Source organism: Castor canadensis, chromosome 5, assembly GCF_047511655.1.
Source record: "Castor canadensis chromosome 5, mCasCan1.hap1v2, whole genome shotgun sequence".
Classification (NCBI taxonomy): domain Eukaryota; kingdom Metazoa; phylum Chordata; class Mammalia; order Rodentia; family Castoridae; genus Castor; species Castor canadensis.
Genome location: NC_133390.1, coordinates 12491575 through 12512609, shown reverse-complemented (window position 1 = coordinate 12512609; position 21035 = coordinate 12491575). Strand labels below are relative to the sequence as shown.

The 21035-nt window shown below is 39.3% G+C and overlaps 1 protein-coding gene and 1 non-coding gene across 15 annotated transcripts in view; one reads left to right on the top strand and one right to left on the bottom strand.

Moving 5' to 3' along the window:
- Tiam1 (TIAM Rac1 associated GEF 1) overlaps positions 1 to 21035 on the bottom strand; it is a 357705-nt gene that overhangs the window by 70379 nt on the left and 266291 nt on the right. For all 14 annotated transcript variants that reach the window (XM_074072823.1, XM_074072826.1, XM_074072830.1 and 11 more), the window contains 5 exons: positions 18710 to 18895; positions 12994 to 13140; positions 10906 to 10980; positions 7899 to 8069; positions 2072 to 2176 (listed from right to left, as the gene is read on the bottom strand). In XM_074072823.1, coding sequence (XP_073928924.1) covers positions 2072 to 2176; positions 7899 to 8069; positions 10906 to 10980; positions 12994 to 13140; positions 18710 to 18895 — 684 coding nt within the window. The remainder of the gene's footprint in view (positions 1 to 2071; positions 2177 to 7898; positions 8070 to 10905; positions 10981 to 12993; positions 13141 to 18709; positions 18896 to 21035) is intronic.
- Positions 15137 to 15336, top strand: LOC141423683 (small nucleolar RNA SNORA74). The gene has a single exon (XR_012448510.1). It is a non-coding gene; the product is annotated as a small nucleolar RNA SNORA74 (small nucleolar RNA).

Below are 21035 nucleotides of genomic sequence, written 5' to 3'. Positions count from 1 at the left end.
TTATTAGTTGTTAATTAATTGTTTTTCCAGGCTTCGAACATCCTGACATTGACATGTTTTTATATCCATCTCTGCAAACCTGAATAGAGGTTCTATCAGGAGATAGGATTTTTTTTTTTGGTTTACCCTTTGTGTCTAGAATAGTAAGAATTATGCCAGGCATACAAATGCTAAGTAAATATTTGCTAGATGAATGAATAAATAAATTGATCAGTGTTTCTATAAACTTTTTATTCCCACTTGTCACTTTAGAAAAACAGATTTCGTGTGGGTTTTTGAAAAGTTAGGATCTCCAGAGACTACAACCACGTTCATTACCATTCCCTGGTTTGGACTCTAACACCAATTAACCACAGAAAAAATAGCCAGACAAGGGTTGCTTATATTAACATAACCAGCAAAGCAAGTAAACAGATAGCTAGGAATTCCTGCTACTCACAAGTCAGGAAAAGGATATCCCCTCCTTTCATAGAGCACAGACACTGGGCTTTTCTTCCATCAGAGAAAGAACACATCAGCTACTCATAAATGTAGGCTTCTGAAGTCAGGCGCCAGTGGCTCACACTGTAATCCTAACTACTTGGGAGGCTGAGATCAGGAAAGTCATGGTTCAAGGCCAGCCCAGGCAAATAGTCTGAAATCTCATCTCCAAAATAACCAGACAAAATGGACTGGAGGTATGGCTCAAGTGGTACAGCGCCTGTTTTGCAAGTTCAAAGACCTGAGTTCAAACCCCAATCTTCCCCCCAAAATGTAGCCTTCAGTATCAATTCTTATTAAATGATGACTTAAAGTAGACTCATCAGGCCTAGGAGTGTGGCTCAAGTGACAGAGTGCTTGTCTAGCAAGTGTGAGGCCCTGAGTGCCAACAAAAAAAAAAAAAAAAAAGAAAGAAAAAAACCCAAAATGAAATGGACTCATCATTTTGGTCCTCTTCTATTGGTGTTACAAAAGCACACCCATTGTTATATTTCCTCTAAGAGACCTGAGGTAACCTTTAGGATGACAGAAATGTTCCAAACCTTAATTATGGTGGTGGAAGCATGACTACATACATTTGTCAAAACACATCCAATTGTGTGCTGGTGATAATTTTATAATATGTAAAGCATACCTCAATAAAGCTGGCTTACGACATCATTTCCTACTGATTGTTAAATCGTGCTTCCCTTTCCTAAAAGAGAACCTTTGGGTTTAAGTTTTCATTTCCACTCTCTGTGGTGAAACCTTGAGTGAAGTCACCCTCTGTCACTCCCATATCCAAGGCAAGCAGCACTGTGGCCTCCAGAGGAATGAGTAAGTACAGAGCAAGCAGAGAGAACTCCAAAAGACAGAGGCGCCTTGCTCCCAAAATCTTTCCTTATTGAAACTGGAAATGCCCCATTTGGCTACTGGAAAGGAAACTCATCACTGGTTTACTGCTATAACTGTTAACATCTGTGACATTGCTCATGATTTCCAATTTTTGTAAAATCTTAGAAGTTACATATCATCATCCCACTATTCTACCTATTCCACATAATTCATATGCAATACGAACACTATTGAAAGCCAGGTCTGGTTCAAAACCCAAGTCCCATAAGGTGTTGAAATTCCAACACCTGCAAATGTCCCCAAATCTATATAATTACAATTCCAACAGGAAGGTTTTTGCACCCACAAGATTTAGTTCATTGGTTTCAATATGGATGTAGAAGTCACACAAAATTGGAGTTAGAGATTTTATTCTGACAAAAACCAGTTGCTCTTTAAGTCACCAGCATAAAATAAAAGACTGTCAATGCTGCAAGCAGAGCTAGTAACAATGATTAGAATCCTATCTGAGAGTTAGCTCCTGATTCCAGAACTTCACAGTTACATAGCACTGCTCCTTGCAGAAACAGAGGTGGCATTTTCCACTCTGGAAATACTGTGGTAAGTTAAGACCATCTTCTCCAACTTTAGACCTCCAAATGAAGCTTGTTTATTTTAGAAGTTGCTCTACTTCACCAACTACAATTAACACAGGTACACACATAATTTGAAAATAATCTCCTACAGAATGTACTTAGACAACAGTCATAAACATTACCAGCTCATAAATGTCCTCTTCAGGCTGTGGAACGTAGAACTGCATTTTGTTTTCTATTAGAAATTTCAGACGTAGGTAATGAGCAGAATAATCCAGTTGATGTGTCTAGGACAAAAAAGAAAATGTCTATTCAATAGTAAATAAGAGTGATTAGTTCCCCACTGCCATGTTACCATGTCTTCCCAAGAGCAAGAGTGTTTGTCACGGGGAGAGGGATGCAAGGTTTCTATGCTTCTTAAAAGGTTCATGTACTAAACTCAGACACTGAACTCATGAATAAAATTCCATGAGTATCACATGGTTCAGTGAGAACTACGGAGTCACATCCTCACTTATTTGACTTGCTGTGTTCTTTAACACTGGTTTTTCAACAGAAAAAAGAAACTCTTAAACGTAACATTATACATACACAGGTGAATAAAGAACAGTGACATGAAAAGAAAAGTATTTGCAATGACAGAAAAGGCTGTGTCCGAGCAAAGCTGTTTTCTTAAGCACTTAGGCACTCTGGACAGTTAACGGTTCATTTGCAAGTGAGTCAGTGTGTAGACAAGGCATTTGGACTTCAGTCTGATTTATGGACTCCAGAATGATACTCCCTGAGAGGCAGTGCGACAGGCTTGGGTCCAACTTTGGAAGAGCACTGAATGACTTGTACAAGGAAAGCAATTCTAAAATAGTTAGGGATTGACATCTCCAAGGCTTCTCTTGGTCTAGAACAAGTCAATGTATTTAAGTCTAGCTAAAAAGTCATCCTTGAATTAATTTTGATAAAAAAGGCAATAGTGATAACATGGTTTTAGAAATGGTTCTCAACATACAGTCAAGAAAATAGAGAAGAAAAATATAAAGCTCTTCAGAAGTTACAAGAAAACATATTGTAAAGAGAGAAAATATTTACAATGAGTAATTTTTAAAATATACTTATCTTTTAAGATGTATCCTAAAGCACTAAGATACGTGAAAGCATCTGTGGAATTTGCTTCCAAAATTATGATGACTTGAGGGTGGAGCGAGCAAATGAACTGATGACACTTATGTCAGTAATGACAGATTCCAGGTAATGGACACATGGGAGTTTACTACACTGTTCTAAGTTTTTCATAAATATATGAACTTTTCATACTCAAAGCTAGACTGATGAGAATTTTTTCAACGCAAATGAAATTATTATTTTTACTGGTTGTACAGTTATCCCATTTACCCTACCCTCTTATATACTTATATATAAAGTTACATAAATATATTTATGTAAAATATAAAAGAAAAGAATATATGTAACTTTATAAGTGTTCCAAATACCCTATGAGGCATTGAAAATATAGACATTTATAAGCGATAAATGTGGTTCTCTGGAGTGTGTGTGGCGTGAAGAAGGGGTATACAGAAAACACAAGGTGGAGAAGTGGTGCTTTAATTTTTTTAATAAATGCATCCAAGCAGGACAGACATGTTGTGTTACTGCAAAAGCACATTTCCAGAAAGTAGGAATCAGTTCCTTCTGAAGCCTTGTGGAATGATAAAGAAGTTTTCTATCAATGATTCTTGGGAACCCCCAATCTGTATCCTATTTCTAAGTAATGTGATAGTTATTGAAGCTTCTGTGTGGCACACAGACGCCATTCTCTTAGCACATTCTCGGGCACCTGGCTTCCCTCCTCTTTGCTATCTGAGGCTAAAATGCTACTGTCTGACAGACCCAGGACTGTTGATCTCAAAGATTATAAGGGCAAATGGGTGAACCCAGGGAAATATCAAACAAGGTCATTTTTAAGAGTGCAACCTATTGCTTGTCAGGCAGGCAGCAAGAAAAACAGCAACAACAAAAAATATTTAGGGTGGCAGGATGAACAAGAAAAGGCTCCTGTGAGGTCACTGGGGTTGCAAATGCTTCTCTTCTACTTAGGTCCTCACTGAAATCTTTAATTAGAAGCAAGAACTTTGGTCTGCCATCTGTTCCCCACTGAGGCAGAAAGGAAAGGGAAATGCAACTTCATGGGGTCTTAATAACAGGAGAAAATCAGCTTGGAAACCTTACTGTCATCATTAATAAGCGCCTCATGGACACTCCAAATGGGACTGCCACTTCCACAGACAGGCTCTGAGAAATCAGGCCCCGATAGTAACCTCACCTAAGAAGATTCTAGTAATGGAAACCAGAAAGAGACAGAGACAAAGACAGGGAAAGAAAGCTAGAGAATGAGAGACATACAGAGAGAGGAACAGACAGACAGACAGACACAGACACAAAGAAAGAGAGAGAGAGAGAGCTCACTGCCTGATACCCAGGAGCTTGAGGTGGCCCCCATGCAGACTGTAGATCCTCAACATCCCTAAAAACGCTGCTGGTATTTCTGCACTTTTACAAGGCAGGATAAACACCTGTGGGGATAGCTCTCTTAAGCTGTTCAATACTGTGCAGAAAACGAAAAGTGACAAATAGAAGAGTGGGAATAAGGATGATTCTTGCCACATCCATCCATTATAGTTTCCAAACATCCATCCATCCATTACAGTTTCCAAACATCTTTAAATGACAATAATGTCTTGATAACTTGAAAACATAAAAATAGGCATATGCAACAAACATAAAAATTATGAGGCCAAGTATAGTGATGCATGCTTGTAAAGCCAGTGCTTGGTAGGCTGAGGCAGGAGGATTGTGAGTCAAGATGGATACTTTTGGCTAGCTAAAAAATGAATTATATACACACACACATTCTTAGTTTGCTCAATAAGCAGTTATTCAGAAAACAGCACATTAGATAAATATTCCTGTGTGCCTTCTCATTTTGGTAAAAGTTTCTGAACTGTGGACCCTCACAGTTATGGCTGATCTAAGAAAAAGAGCAAATCATAATGAACTAATGAGATGAGAACATCAGACCCTCAAAAAGAATTTTATATTCCTCAATATTAAAACAGGTTCACAATACAATTTTGTGCAAAAGGAGTTCCAGTGTTAGTGGGTATTTTACAATAGTGATTTTAAATTTGGGACCTATTTTAGACTTGGAAAACTTTCAAGAGAAAGTTGTCTAACAAGAGAAATTCAGTTAGAAAAAAAATTTAAATGGTACAAATTAGTTTTCCAGTATAATTTTATTCAAGTAATTCAGACAGCAATTGATTCATTTTGGGGCAAGGCAGCTGCAAATTATATCATAAAATAACTAGTACCATAGGGGAGTTTTTAGTTTAGTTGGCACAATGTTTTAAAATTAGCATTTTACTACAAAATTATTTCAATGGATAAAGTAGCAAATACAATTAGATCTTTTTAATAAATAGTTTAAGTTGCTAAAATGCTAAGAATTTTTTGTCACAGGTCTTCCAATCCATGTTTTGCTTTTGCATTTCTCTTAATTTCTGTCAAACATGTCTGAGAAAACACACAAACATGCAGTTACACATGGAGAAGTGCACGCACACATACGAGCACACAAAGTGCTATGCAGACTTTCCAAAGCCATTTCCCTCAATTTTTAAATGCAATTGGATCTCCAAAGCCGCAAATCAACACAGTGAAAGCAAGAACTAAAACCAACCCCATGGTCACACGTGAATAATATGAGCAAATAGGAATGAATGAATGGGTTTGCAGTTATTTTATAATTGCAGTAATCTGAATATATCCAAAACCTGCAGGCCAGCATAGCTACATCTAGCGACAATCATTCTAGTAACATTGATAACATGAAATGTAGATCTTGAAACATTTACTGTACCAGAACTTGACTGGTGATCAGATGGCAGATGGCAAACTGATGTGAAATGATGTGAATCAGAGAGAATAGGAAAGAGAATGAGCTGAATGCAAGAGACAGAAGAGATTGATTATTCAATATTAGAAAAAGCATCCATCACCAATGTTGAACACGGCAATGATGAAACAAATGACATGCATTCTTACATCTCTGTTTGCAATCCCTCCTCAAAAAAACAAAACGAAAAATCCCACTCACCATTCCATTAGGTCATTAATAACATGTGGCACTGTTTCCTTCATTAACTCTTTCCTGCTGAAGAATAAAAGCAGCTCCACTAATTACAATAGTGTTTTCCAAGGAAGAGGAGAGCTTCTAAAGACACCTAGCTCTGAGCACGCTATATAATTTGTCTTACATAGATGTTTTCTTCCAGAGACCATCAATTTCTTAAAGTGTACCATGAAAGTTTTCCATTTTTAAACTCATGATTTGTAAGTTCATTCCCCACTATGTTGTCTTTGTTATTTTTATACTTTGAGGAAAAGAAACAGAATCCAGGGAATACTGGGCAGGATGACCTTTTATTGTCACAGAAAGGGATCTGTACTTTAAGGATGCCATCAGAAACCTTACAGAAACAGAAATCAGCATTTTATAGAGGAACAGGTCTACAGCATTATTTAACGATGGTCTCTAAGTGGCTGTGACACCATTATGCTTCCTTCAGTTAGTTTCCACCAAAGCTACAGCCTTAAAGGCACCTAAAATGGGGCCAACCATTCACTGATCAATTTCCCACCAAGAAATGGTTACCAGAAAACTGACACTTGATCTTGGATCCCTGATGGAGTCTAAAGTCAATGAGCACAAGATGCTCCAAAGCCATACTTTGCCCTGGAAACACCTTTGAGAGTTTTTGGTTCTTGCAAAAAAGCCAGGGAGTCCTACTTCCAATCCCTTCTGCTGCAGATCTGAGAATAACTCCCACAGCTTGGCAGAATATTAACAGTTCTCTAAAGAATTGTGCTAACCTATAAATAAAGGAATGCAGAAATTCGCAATAGACCAATTTTGTTAAGTAATTAAAATGAAAAATTATGAACAGAGATGCCATTATCTCCAACAGCTAGAACTCACGTACCTGAAGGAATCAAAGTATGCAAGGTGGTATCATTTATTTTTAACACTTACGTGGGGGCTGATTTTAACTTTGTCCTGAAACAAGTGGCTGATCTACCTTCCCTTCACATAGGACTACTTGAAAGTCTTATTGGATATGGATGTCTCATTCCCTCATTCATGTGAAGGGCCATATTTTTGTCTTTTACAAAGGTCTACTGATCTGTTTCTTAAATATATAGACACAAATACTGATTGCAGAATGACAGAGGTACTTGCTGAGGTAGTAAAAGCTATTTGGTATTTAAAAAGCACAAATCTTGTGTTGAGGGAAAGGCTCAAAAACATCTACTTACCTGTCCAACTTCTAGAGTAAAATTACGGGAATATATTTCTCTCCATTAGGTTCACTTTAAAAAAGATCAAGATGTTTCTACAGCTTATGGTGAAAGTAAAGGAAATGATTGCAGTCATTTTTCAGGGAAAAACAGTGCAAAAAAAAAATGTTTTAAAGCCATGCTAATTCTGTGTTCACAGGAAGAGGAATTCCTCAGCATGGAGGTCAAACATCCTCACTCCAGTTGTTCTCTACTTTAAACATGGCAGTGGTATATCAATTACTGACCTCAAAAGCAGGTGCAAAATAGTACTCATAACACATGTATGTGTGCAGGAAAAAACAGAAGGACAAACATCAAAAGGTGAATAGTGGTTATTTTTGGATTGTAAGTAAAGTCCGTGTAACACAGCAATGTGCAATTTTTTGGTGTGTGCATGGAATGCTTTTGTTGCAAATCTAACACCTATGCACACTGAAAAAAAAAACTACTTGAAGAGCTCTCACCTCCTCAAAATGGTGCACTGTTTATACTGTTATGCACATTGTCACAAAGGAATGCAATGCTGCTCTGATGTGACACAGAGCTGTGTTTCAAGTGCCTTCTTCTTCGTATGTTAGACAATTCTGCTCAGGAAAACAACCCGAAGTAGCTCAGTACCTTGCAAATCAGCTCCAGGGTGTCCCGTGCAGTGTCCCCTGGTCGGACGACTATCAGGGCTGGCTGATTATTGGGCAGACAGAACCAGGATGGCGTGAAATACTCGTGGACCCAAATGTCACAATCAGGATTATGCTGGTGGACACTAGGTAAGACCACTTCTTTCTCCCTCTGTAATAAGAAGTGAAGTTAGCAGAGCAGCAGCCATTCATCTCTATAGTAACCTCTGATCCCCAGACACACACAGGAATATCTATTTCTAGGAAAATGGCCCAGGGGAGAAGCGGTGGCAACGGTGCAAGTTAAGGGAGAAAGAGAAGCTACTGAGAAAGGAGGCTTATGATAGGAAGGGGGCAGGGAGGTTTCTGACTTCAGATACTGGGCAGACTTCCTACTTGGCTCATGGCATCTACAGGTAAATGTGGCATGAATAAGTAGGCACCAAAAACTCAGAAGAAAGTAAGAAACAGACCACCCATTCAATTCATCACTGTTGCTATTATTTCTTCCACAAACCCATTTTAAGTTCTGAGCAGAGAATTCCATCAGCAAAAAGATCTGCCATGTGAAATTTATAATTGAGGGGGGGAGGAAGGGATAAATGAGAATGATGGAGGGGGTGAATTCAACTATGATATATTGTAAGAACTTTTGTAAATGTCACCGTGTACTCCCAGTACAACAATAATAAAGAAGAAAGAAAAGAAAAAAAAAGACAATGTGGCTTTCTGACGTGTTTAATGATGAAAACAAATCAGGGTGCAACATTAAAGAGTATCTGGGGTTTCCATTAGCATGTGTTGGCAGTACAAGAGACCCTGAATGTTATTCATAGACATAAAGTATGTCCAAAATTATCTCCTATGAAATGGTCATCAATTGAATTTTATTTATTAAAAAGAAAGATGATAAAAATTTGTGATAAACAAAAAGAAATTTATACTTGAAAGCCAGAATGAGGCCCTAAGGAAATTTTGTTCATAAAGATGATGTTCAAGCACTACATATCAATAGATAACATCACTTTTGTGCTCTCCTTGGACTTCTAACACATCTCTGAGTGGGACAGATCCATTTCCCAGATGAAGTTCAAAGGGCTTCCAGGATGAGCCTCATGGCAAGCCTCCTTAGGTCTCTACCATCACTCTGCTCTGTATGTCACCCTGTCCACACATCTGGGAGTATCCTGAAGCTTGTGAATGTGGGAAAAGTAGTACTGATGTACTCATTCAGCCAGCTGAGTTAAGCCTAAGCAAGCTAAACTGCTGACACAGAAATGGTCCACAGATGGAACAAATGTTAGGAGGCCAATAAAATAAGCGAGGAAAGAAATATGTTAGATTTTTGCAATGTCAACATAATATTGATGTTCAACATGTGCCAAGTAATATGCCTTCATCACTGGTTTATAACCAGGCTACTTGTTGGTAATTATGTATACACAGATTACCAAGAACAAGGCAAGTTACAAGAAACAAATTTCCAAATCAAGGCTGAAGTGGTAACATAACAACTTCCATACTTAAAGAGAACAGGATCTATCCGGAAATGTCTCAGAAAAGGCCACTAAACTAAAGCCAATTGCAAAAAATAATTTCAACCAAGCGTTTGAACGCTGTTGTTCACAGGTAAGTTGGACCCCAGGGAAAGAACTGTCAAGAAGTAATCAATTTGTCTCCATCCCATTAGCTGTAATTGGAATCTTCCTACATGGTTCCCACATGACACATTAACTAAGTGCCCCTTAGCACTGGATCAGCCAAAGGTTTGCATCTAAACTGCTCTTTGAGAATAAAGCATCCTATCCAGGAAGCTGTCATAGAAAGAGGTATCCTGGAAAAATGGAAAACCAAAACTACCTACACAGAAATTCCACAGAAAAACTTTTGTGGCTCCTACATTCTGTGTGTGGAACAAGATATCCAATCATTAAAAATGGATACTAATGGAATGCAAGATGAATTGGCCAAGATCAGAGACAACCAAGATATCAAAACCAATTTTATTTCAAAAAATTTCATCACAGAAAGATGTTCAAAGAGAGTGCCATGGTTGAAGGACAGCTGCTTTTGTGTCCAGGACTAATGCAAGATTAGTTTAAGTATGAAAGAAAGAAAAGGTCTTCCCACAGCCACTTGTCTCTCTCTCCCTCCAGGAGCCAGAACTTCCTACTGGACTCTGGTTTCTGAGACTCAGAACCTTCTAGAACAGGGAGTTTAGTCACTGCTGACTGACACTGCCTGGTTGCATGGCAACCAAGAACTGAATTCTGTCATATTGATCTTGACTCTGAAGAACCAGAGAATTTTACCCAGGTCATGTTACCAACACCAGAACCTCCAAACAAAGAGGCAGTGGGTATCACTGTTAGGGTCTTAAAAACTAGGGATGTCCATTGATTTAGAGGCTGAAAAAAGTAGCCAATGGCGGTGGGGGGGGAATCAATATCTTTATAGGCTTTCAATCAGAGCAGTTTGAAAGTCCCCATTAAATCCAAGCACAAGACTGAACCAAATCTGTGAATCTTTAATTGAATACTTGACTTGAGAGGCAAATGCATTTTTTAAAAAGAACATACTATCAGAACAGTTCTTTGAAATTAGTAAGTACAAAATAGCATGTGTGGGCAGAGAGCGAGGGCACTAACAGCTCACCTCTTGGGAATAGAAGTTGTACATAAAAAAGAATTAGCAATGACATAAAATATTCAGCTAACTCAGAACTCAAATTTTCTCTTATATTCTAGTTAGAAACTTACACATTAAACGGTAAGTATAGAAAATGTTAGGTCAGCAGGAGAACATTCTTATTATCACCAATTTTTAAACATAAAATGATTTTCCATCGCACACTGACCTGTTACATAACTATAAAAAAATAAAAAACCTGATAATTCCTGTTTTCATATTGAGTCTACTTAATTTTAGCATCCCAAGGAACAAAAACATTGTGCGTACACCGATGGACTTGTGGTACTTGGAGAAAAGGAACACGTGTTCATTTTTACCTTGCCATCTGGAACAATGTCATCAAATATGCCCTCTAGAGATTTCTTTACAGCGTCAGTTCCTTCTCCAAACACCTGCATATGCAAAAGTATCATCTTAAAAAAGAAATTTTGGCAATGGAGCAAATGAAACATGGGAAGAAAAAGGAAAATGGGCTAGGTCACTAGAAAACATTATAGTAGTTTTCAGATACTCCTGACATAATTTATGATAGCAGACGGTGAAACCCATGTCCTTGTATGCAGACAACTTCCCATACTTTTAACAATTAAAAAAAATTGGATTTTAAATCTGGAAACTTCACCTTAATTTAAAGAAAATAAACTTGCAAAAGCAATGAATTACATTCATTCACAGTGAAGAATTTCTGCCTCATGTACCTCATCAGATATTTACAAATAACTTTGCTTCTTATTCCTTCCTTGATGGAACTTGAGAAGATATTTGTAGGGTTTTTACTACAACATGGCAGAAAAGTTTCATTTAATTAAAAAAAGAGAAAATTGTCTATTCTTTGAGATTTATGAATCTTATTAACTTAAAGATATTATGAAAATAGTGACAAGGTACCAGTGCCACTACAACTCAACACCCAAACACTTGGACACAGGGACATTAAGCCTTGGTTATAAAATGAGCATGTACTCTCAGGATAATATACATGATTAAGAAAAAGTATTTCCCCTGATGCAAATGAAGTATTCAGGAAAAAAGATAGCATACACTTTTCCTTCATTTCAAAGTATGAGTAAATTTCTATCCAAATGTTTATGGTTAAGAAAGAAGGTTTTAAGAAACCTTTCTTTAAGAAAAAAAAAATCACACTTTGATTTCTTAAAAAATGTAAAAAAAAATCCTCTTTAATTCACTTAAACTCAGTTCTATATCTCAGGAGCAATGGGCTATAATATAACATGATGTCAGCCAAACTAAGTCTTTTGATTGAATACAAGTCCAATCTGCAAGGTCCTGACTACATTCATAGTGATGTCCTGAGTCCTCTGTAATGACAGGGGATGCATACAAAATGACACCACCACCTCTCAAAAGGAGGGGAAGAATGCTGACTGCTTATGGCCTCCTTCTGCAGGCTTAAGAGTCTCTGCCGTGATGGTCCCATGAAACGCTGACCTTCCTCCAAACTGTCTCTTCTTCAGATTTACGTAACAGCAAAGTCCACTGTAACCAACTCTATGTTCTGAGGTTCAAAGACCTCAGAACCAACTGGAGACTTGTTCGCTCTCACACAATGTCTTATTACTTGCTATCTAGTCTCCTGAAGGTCCATCAAGACAAGGTCTCCTTCACTACTAAAGAATTCATGTTCTTTAGTCCCTAAAAAATGAGAGAAGAGTTCTAGGGCTTTCCATTTCTCCAAGTCAGAGAAGGATGGCAGGAAGGATGGAGAATGAAATTCTGAGAGGTAACTCCAGCAGGAGAGTGGCCTAAGTTAGTAAGGAAGTAAAATTAACAGGGAGCAACAGGGCTGCAGCACACACTTATCAGAGGCCCCATGATGCACCCGTCCAGGTGGTGCCCTGCACGATGTGCTGGAGATCCTTGCCAGCCTGTGCATCTGACTGCAAGGGAGCAAGGGGATGAGTCAGTACTCTCGCATTCTTGACTCCTCATTCCCATAGGCAGAGGAGTTTTCCATTTACAGTTGGCCCCAGAAAGGCCAGAGTAAAGAAACGATCAGATCCCAGGAAGCAACCTTTCATCCAGCACCAGAGGGAGCTTAAGAAGACTGTGCTTAGTGCCCACTTGGCTTCACCAGCGAGCCCTGCTCCTTTCTGAGGACTTGGGGTGAACTGTACACTTCCTGTAGGTCTGTAATTACCAGGGTTTGACAAAGATACAGGTGGGAGCCCGGAGCTCAATGATAGACTAATCACAGAACTCAAAGTTACAGGTCTCCATTATCTAGTAAAAGAAGTGTCCAGTACAACTAACTTCTTTGTGTCAAGTACTTGATTTTTTAAATAACACTCAGGGTCAATAAAAAAAGCATACACACACATACATCCCCAAATGAGGCAGCCATGAAAGCGATCACTGCAGGTTTCTTTTTCTATGTTAGAACCTACCTGATTGATGCTTGGACGTCCCTGCTTCTTTTTGGAGGTAGTGTCCAGACCCCAAAGTGAAGAAAACCTGCTCCTTCGCTTGCTTGTGGATCTGGACATGGCCTGAGTACGTCTTCTCACTCCAGTTTCGCCAGTGCGTGCTGCCACCTGATTACAGCAAGACAAGCAGCAACAGGAAAGGTCTGTCAGAATGGCCACCTGTGCCTTGAGGTCCCCACTCAGTCCCACCCTTCAAAAAAAAAAACCCTCCTCTGTCATGCCAGTCACTGCCCAAAGGACTGAATCCATGACTCTCACACATGAGGACTTCAGAGCTCTTTCTCTTGGGTTCAAATGGAAAAGGAAAGGTTGGCAAACTCAATCACTGTATGACATCACCAGTAAAAAGATATAAAACAGTAATAAAATATAAGTGTCATCATGCTTCGAAGAATTAGATGTCTTTCTAGTCACAAACCTGAACTATAGCATCAAATTCAATGAACCATGATCTTTTTGTTTGTTTGCTTTCTGGCGGAACTGGGATTTGAACTCAGGGCCTCACACTTGCTAGGCAGATGCTCTTACCACTTGAGCCACACTGCTAGCCCTGAGCCAGGATTTCTTCAGCTTCTCCCCCAAATATAGAGCTACTTCTGTATTCTAATGAAAAATGGTGTTAAAGGTCAACAAAATGAGTGAAAAAAAACCCAGCTCCCGTGACTCCATATAAAATCTGAAATTACCAATCTCTTTGAATCTGTAAAAATCATCTTCTTTACTAGGCAAATACTGGGTCCTCCAATATTCCATTATCTCCTCTCCTTTAGTCAAAAAAAAAAAAAAAAAAAAAAAAACCGCAACTATAGCTGAACACCTGGTCAGAAAGTCAATGTTGGCTTATTTTCCTTGCAGTAGGGCCTGGGCTTGTGACTCGATTTTGATTAATAGGATCAAAGTACAGAAACTATCTGCAGAGACAAGAAATTGTCCTGAAGAGGAGGTGGCTTTCTGTTATCCTTGGTGCTCCTCATTCCTAGTGACAGTAATGGTCTAGGATCTAGGCAGATGAAGTCTTTTCAAAGAGAGCAGAACAAGACAAAAAGAACCAGTGTCCCTGAAAGGAGTGGAGCCACCCTACCAGACATCCATTACATGTCCTATGTTTAGGTGAATGGAAATAAAACTTGTGTTAAAAATAAAAATACTGTTGAGATATTCTGCAAAGGACCAGCAAACCACACAGATTTTTATGAAGAGAACACCCCAAATTTAAGGCTGTCTCTGTGATGTTGGTCAAGTGCCATCTCTGAAGACTCCATAAAGTACTCTCAGGCAAAACATTCAAGCTTGAACTTTATCCCATAAGTTGCAAGCAAAGTCCCAGAACTTCAGGGACTTCTGCCAGGAGGTCTCACCAGGCCACCCACGGGCTCTCCTTTCAAAGAAGGGAGCGGCAGGAGGTTTAGCGAGTCAGACTTGAAATGAAACTCCCCTACCCGCTCTCTGTCCTGGAGGTGAGTATCTTGGAACCTACTTGTCATAGATTCCCATGCAGGAAACTCCCAAAATGACAGATGCCAACTGGCAGCAGCTTAGGTGCTGAAACAGTGTTGGGTAATAGAAGAGGCCTCCCCAGCAGTGGGCATGTAGACTACATGACAGCCTCTCTAGGTCTTCAATATTGACAGTATAAACACCACAGAAATCCCATGAATAGACTGGCAAGGACTCCACCTACATTAAAAACAGGAATCAAAACAGCCTCTCTGCCAGGGTATTAGGGAAGAAGGATTTTGGTCCCAGATGAAAATAGGAAGATGAGGTAGCTGAGAGGTCTTGCATTTTTCAGCTTAGCCCATAATAAACCCAGATCAGTGTATAAAATAGGGCAGCCACGACACCGCGGGACATCTTATGAAAAAGATCTCTTTGGGAGGTGGGAGGGGGCAGTACTGGTTTTGAACTCAAGGCCTTGGGTTTGTTTGCCAGGCAGGCACTGGACCACTTGAGTTGAGCCATCAGCACGAAAAAGATCTTAATCTATGATTATTCTTAGGATGTTGGGGGGAAAAAAAAATCACCAAACAAAAGACAACATAAAACATGTAAAAGTTTTGTGTTTTCTATTTTCACATTTTTTAAGTTAAAGGTAAACAAAGGTTCCAGCAGAAGTCAGCTGTCCGGACAGAACCATTCCTGTGATGGTGTTACACTGCTGGGAGAGCAATGTCTACTCTTCATCCAGTTGCCTGTGTCACTGTTCTGGTGGCCTATGGGCCTGGGCAAGACAGAACTGTGCTTCCTTGAGAGTGTGCTAAGCATTTGCTTTGGCTGCTTAGTTCTAGTCTGAGAGCAGACACAGTGAAGAAAATAAAATAAAATAAAGGTAAACAAAGGTAAAAGGATTAAATTAAAACATGCTGACACACATATGCTCACTTGACTATGTAAAAATCTTAAAATCCTAGAGAAGAAAATGCCTGTTTGGCCTCGTGTTTATATATCTATTTACAAACACGTAAACCCAATCACAAAGAGATTTACATACACATACACACAGGCATGCATGTAGAGTCAGACCTTGGTATCGGTGGATTGCACCAAACTCAGATCAAAAATATTCAGGAAAAAAGTTTCATCTCAACTGAACATGTACAGACTTTCCCCCTTGTCATGATTCCCCAAACAATAAAGTATAATCGCCATTTACATTGTGATAGGTATTATAAGTCGTCTTGAGATGATTTAGAGGAGGATGTGCATAGGTCCCAAGGAAATGTTACATCACTGAGGTACTTGACTACCCCCAGATTTTGGCAGCCAAGGGGATCCCGGAACCAGGCCTCCGCAGAGTCTAGTATAAGTGAGTGTGTCTTACCGGTCAACTTCCTTCATAGCACACAGCAGTATCCACTTATTTCTTACCGTCTCTCCTACCTGGATATAAGCCCCAATAGGACAAGGTCTTTGTGGCATTTCTTGTAACAACCTTCATGAGCAGAATAGTAACTGACACACGCCAGCACTTATAAATATTTGTTGATTGAAAAACACTAAAAGGCAAATGGCATAGTAACCACTTAAAAAGTAACTCTCTAGTTTAAAATTTTAGGGGAAAGAAGGAGTGTGAGCGAGAAACCCACACACCCTCAAATACTCTCGTGTGACCGGCTGACCAGCTGGTGTGGGCTGTTTAACAAACACTGCATTGAGCTCTTCTCAAGTGCCGGGCCCTGCAAAGGGGAAGAGTTAACCCCACCCCCGGGACAATAATGCCTCAAAAAAGAGCAAAGGGATGCAAGAAAAAGAAAAAAAACAAAAAGCTGGCAGGAAAACCGCCAGCCAAGAGCTCAAGGGTTTGTCAATGACCTGCTCAGACAATGCCTCCCACTGTGGCCTGCACCTGATGATCCTATCGCTCAGCTCATCTGTGCAAACACGAACAATGATAACCCTTTTTCAAAGAGTACAGCAGGGACCCTTCAGTTAATTACGGCAAATCACCCCACGTTACTGATGTACTCCTAGTGAATGGGGCTTCCATTGTAGCTCAAATCCTTTCCCTGGCCCTGTTACTCTCACACCTCCTCCTCCCACCACCCTCACTTAAAAGGGGGGAAAAAAATTCTGGGACAAAGGCTAAATTGAAGAATGTCTCAACTCCAAGGGGGTGGAAAAAAAATCTCTGGGGTCAAATAACAAGGAAAGAAGGGGAAAAAAATAAGTATCCAATAAATCGGACTGTAAAATTCCCTACCCGGGATGTTCTGCAGGACCTAAGGCAGGAAATAGGAACCGATACCCAATACAGTCACCTAACTTGTTCTGCCTCAAATGGAACCCCTTGTGGAGAAGGTAAGATGGCAGGGACACATGATCATGGAGACTTGCATGGCTGAGGCAGCCACAAGAAAAACAAAGGAGCAGAGAGTTGGACATTAAAAATTAAATATTATTAAAATCACTGGTCCAAAACCTGAGAGTTACCAAGTCTCCTGCCTTCATCTTCAGCTGGCCAGATTTTAATCACCTGCCACCAAAAGAAAAGGACACACAAATGACAGACATTGTGGCTTTGGAAACTAGAAGGCTGAAAGTTCTTACTTGTCTTCAGAGAGGCTAGCTCCAGCAGCTTGGAAGAAACGAATTGAAGCATACAAGTTTTAGGTAGAAGGTAAAACTATTTTCTCCAAATTCTATCAAGCCACACTAAAAGGAGGGAGCTGTGTGGGTACTAGCAATTTAGTTTTGCTATAGGTACTGACATCTTTACTGATATCCTGAGCTATCTTATAAAATGTTCCCTCATTGGGACATTTTGACAAAGAGCTAAGTAAGAATTTTTATCCCACTATTTTTGCAGAAGAAACAGACTAAGATTTGGCTAAGTTAAAAACCAGCATCTGGGCCTCAAAGAAGCAGACCTGATAATACCATAAACTGACAATTATTTGTAAGACATTCATCACAGCATTTGGTCTCACTATTGCTAAAAAACAGGACATAATAGTTACATGGAGAGGTGGTAGGCAGGCAGGCCAAGAGCAGCACTGCAATTAGCAGAACAAATCAGGATGCCAGTTTTAATAACTCCAGAAATTGGTATAAGACTTCTTTAAAAATGTAAATCCACCCCTAATTATCTGAATGATGATGCTAATCTATGTATAGAGAACACAAATGCCTCTGTCTGAATTACAGCTCTGAATTCAATTGAGGCTACAACTGACATGGAAAGACAAGAGCGGCCCAGCTAAGGTTTTTCCAAAGCAGTTTCTGGAAACCAAGACTTAACATTTAATTCCACAGCAAATGTGCTAAGGTGCAGTACATTTTAAGTGGGTGTCAACTTGGAGAGGCTAACACCATGTTACTTGCATAGTGATTTTTTCAGCAGAATGGAGCCAAAAGTACAGAAAGCTGTTTGCAATTTAGCAAGTACATGAAATTACAGATCACAAACACACACAACTACAGAATCAGAAGAAAATTCCCTTCTATGAGCAACACACATGTGCACCTAATGCACTCTGCAAGTGCTCTGCCCTCCTCTAACACAGCAGGTATTTATGGCTATCCAACAACAATAAAGATGAAGAAAAGGACACCTTCAAAGAGACTTCTGTTCAAAATATGGTGTATGTATATGGGACAGGGAGGAGAATGAGAATATATTTATGCATGAACGAAAGTTCTCTGCTCACCATTTCCATAAGGTTAGAATTAAAAATATGTATTTCGGTTCACTGCTAAAGATAATAAGAGCTATCAACAAACAGCACCATAAACATCTTTTAAGGCAGCACATGTCAGAGTATGTAGCTGAGTGAGAAAGTGCTTGCCTTACATGTCAAAGGCTATGGGGTTAACTCCCAGCACTGCAAAATAAGACAACAGCACCTTTTCCATTTTCCTTGCACAGTAGTTTAGGCCCCATCAAGAGAGGCTTATGGGGGCTGGAAGTGTGGCTCAAGAGGTAGAACTTCAGCTTAGCAAATTCAAGCCCTGAGCTCAAACCCCAGTATCTCGCTCCCAAACCCCCAAAAGGGAGGTTCATGTACTAAACTTCCAAATAAGTTCAAATGAAAATTTGCATCCACTGCAAAGGGAAGGCATTTCAGAAATCCAAACACAGCAGTAAGCCAGAGAAATACTTCAGAGACTCCTGTCAGGTCCTGTTCAGGATTAGGTACCAAGATGAGTATTTTTCAAAAATTCATTAGCTTCTACTCACCAGGGCATGAAAAGATGACACAGAGAAGATTCCAAGGCGGCCCATTGCCACTTTTGTTGGTCGGCTTGCAAAAGCAAGTAGCCTTTTGGGGTTTGGCAGCTCTCCACCTTGGAGGCTGGCTAAGTAACAGCGGAAACGGAACAGGTCCATTTGGAACTGTTCAAGATTTTGCTCCCAAACAAAGATCTGTAGTAGTGAAAATTGGAGGAAAAAAAGTGAGAAAAAGGTTACATGTGTTAATATCTGTACTCTATACAAACTTGACAAAGCTGTAAGTTGTAAAAGTACTCATTATACTCCTAACTAGTAAACAACAGGTACGCTGTTTCTTAGGTACATATGGTAGTTTTCTGCAAAGATCTAGAGCCATACATGCAGTCTGAAAAACAGATGTACATCATCTGTGTTCTCTTATCATAGATTTCTTGGACCTTCAGCTCCAGGAAACCACAAGAATTATCAGGAGGTAACTTTTCATAAGAAGAAAAGTGAAGTGAATTAAAGGTCAGAGGCAAATAAGACCAGGACCTTTGGAGAAGAGATGTGTGGTACAGAGCACAGGTAAGAAGTAGACAGTAGTTAGTGGAGACCCAGTTCTAACAGGAATACACAGTTCCAGCCGCAGCTCATCTATGACATTCTGTCATTTTTCAAGTTGGAAAAACAGCACCTATCTGATGTGATGTTTAAATAAGGTTGTGCAAGAGTAAATACAGGGTCTGGCTCAATGGCATTAATGATGATACAGTTTAAAAAAATAATGCTACTTGAATGTGTTTGATGTGCCCACTATAGAGGAGTGAATAAAGTAATCTTAAACTGGCAGAGGCCACTATGGGAAGGGGACTGGGAAGTAGTGAAGAGGTCTGGCACAGATGAACCAGTGTGGGGTGCAATAAACATGTGCATGGAAGCAATGCTAGGAATCTCTCTGTATAGCTATCTTTATCTCAAGCTAGCAAAAACGCCTTGTCTTTCTTATTATCTCCTATGGTTTCTTTTCAACAAAATTGGAGAAGAGGGCAGAATAGGTTCTGCCTAGCAGTGAGGGGGGTGGGGAGGAGAGGGAGGAAGAACGGGGGAGCAGGGGGGAGAGATAGCCCAAACAATATATACACATATGAATAAATATAAACAATTTTTAAAATAAATAAATAATAAAAAATGCTTATAACCTCAACTTAAAATATAGTACCACACACTTGTTCAAGGTAGCAGTATTCACAACAGCCATGGGAACAGCTCACATGCCCATGGACGGATGAGTAGATAAATAAATTGTGGTGTATACAAACAATGGAATAATCACCAGCCCAAGAAAGGAATAAAGTCCTAATGAATGCTACATGGTGAAGCAACTCCAAAACGTTATGCTAAATGAAAGAAGCTAGTCACAAAGGGTGACATGGTACACAATTCCATGCATATAAAACATCTCAAATAGGCAAATACTTAAAGACAATGCCAGGGACAAAGGGGAGCAGATGCTTCACAGGTACAGAGATTCATTTTGGAGTGAATAAAAATACTTGGGAACTAGAAAGAGGATGACTGCACAATATTGTGGATGTATGAATGGCTACTAAACTGTTCATTTTAAAGTTAAAGCAGTTAATTTTATGTTGTGTGAACACTGTCTTAATTAAAAAAAAAATACAGGCTGGTGAAGTGGCTCAAGTGGTAGACTATCTGCCTTGCATGCATGAGGTCCTGAGTTCAAGCCCCAATAAACCCCCAAAATAATAGTTACTATTTTCAGTTTAAAAAAAGAAAAGAAGAGAAAAGAAAACAAGCCAGGCACTGGTAACTCATCCCTAGCTCCTTGGAAGGCTGAAATTGGGAGGATCTTGGCCAGCCCAAGCAAATAGTTTGTGAGACCCCCCATCTCCAAAAAAAAAAAAAAAAAAAAAAAAAAAAAAAAAATACAGCATCCAGTAATAGAAAGGAGAGCGGGAGAGAGAAGTGAAAGGCTGCCTCATGTCAACAGCTGTTCAATGACCGAAATATCAATTATTCACATAATTATTTCCTAAGCATTAGGACACAGCTTCAAAGTACTCCCAGCTGAATGTAAGGCAAAAATACCCTCTTTTTATTTCACTAAAACTTGCCTTTTTAGCATGAAATATACTCATGCTCCTTCCTATTCAGCAATTATGTACAGTTGGATCTCTATCCCTATGAGTTCTACCACCTCGAATCCAACCATTGATGGATCAAAAATATTTGAAAAAATCTCTATCTGTACTGAATTTTCTTATCATTATTCCCTAAGAATGACTGTATAATAATTATCTACCTAACATTTACATAAATAATCTAGTGC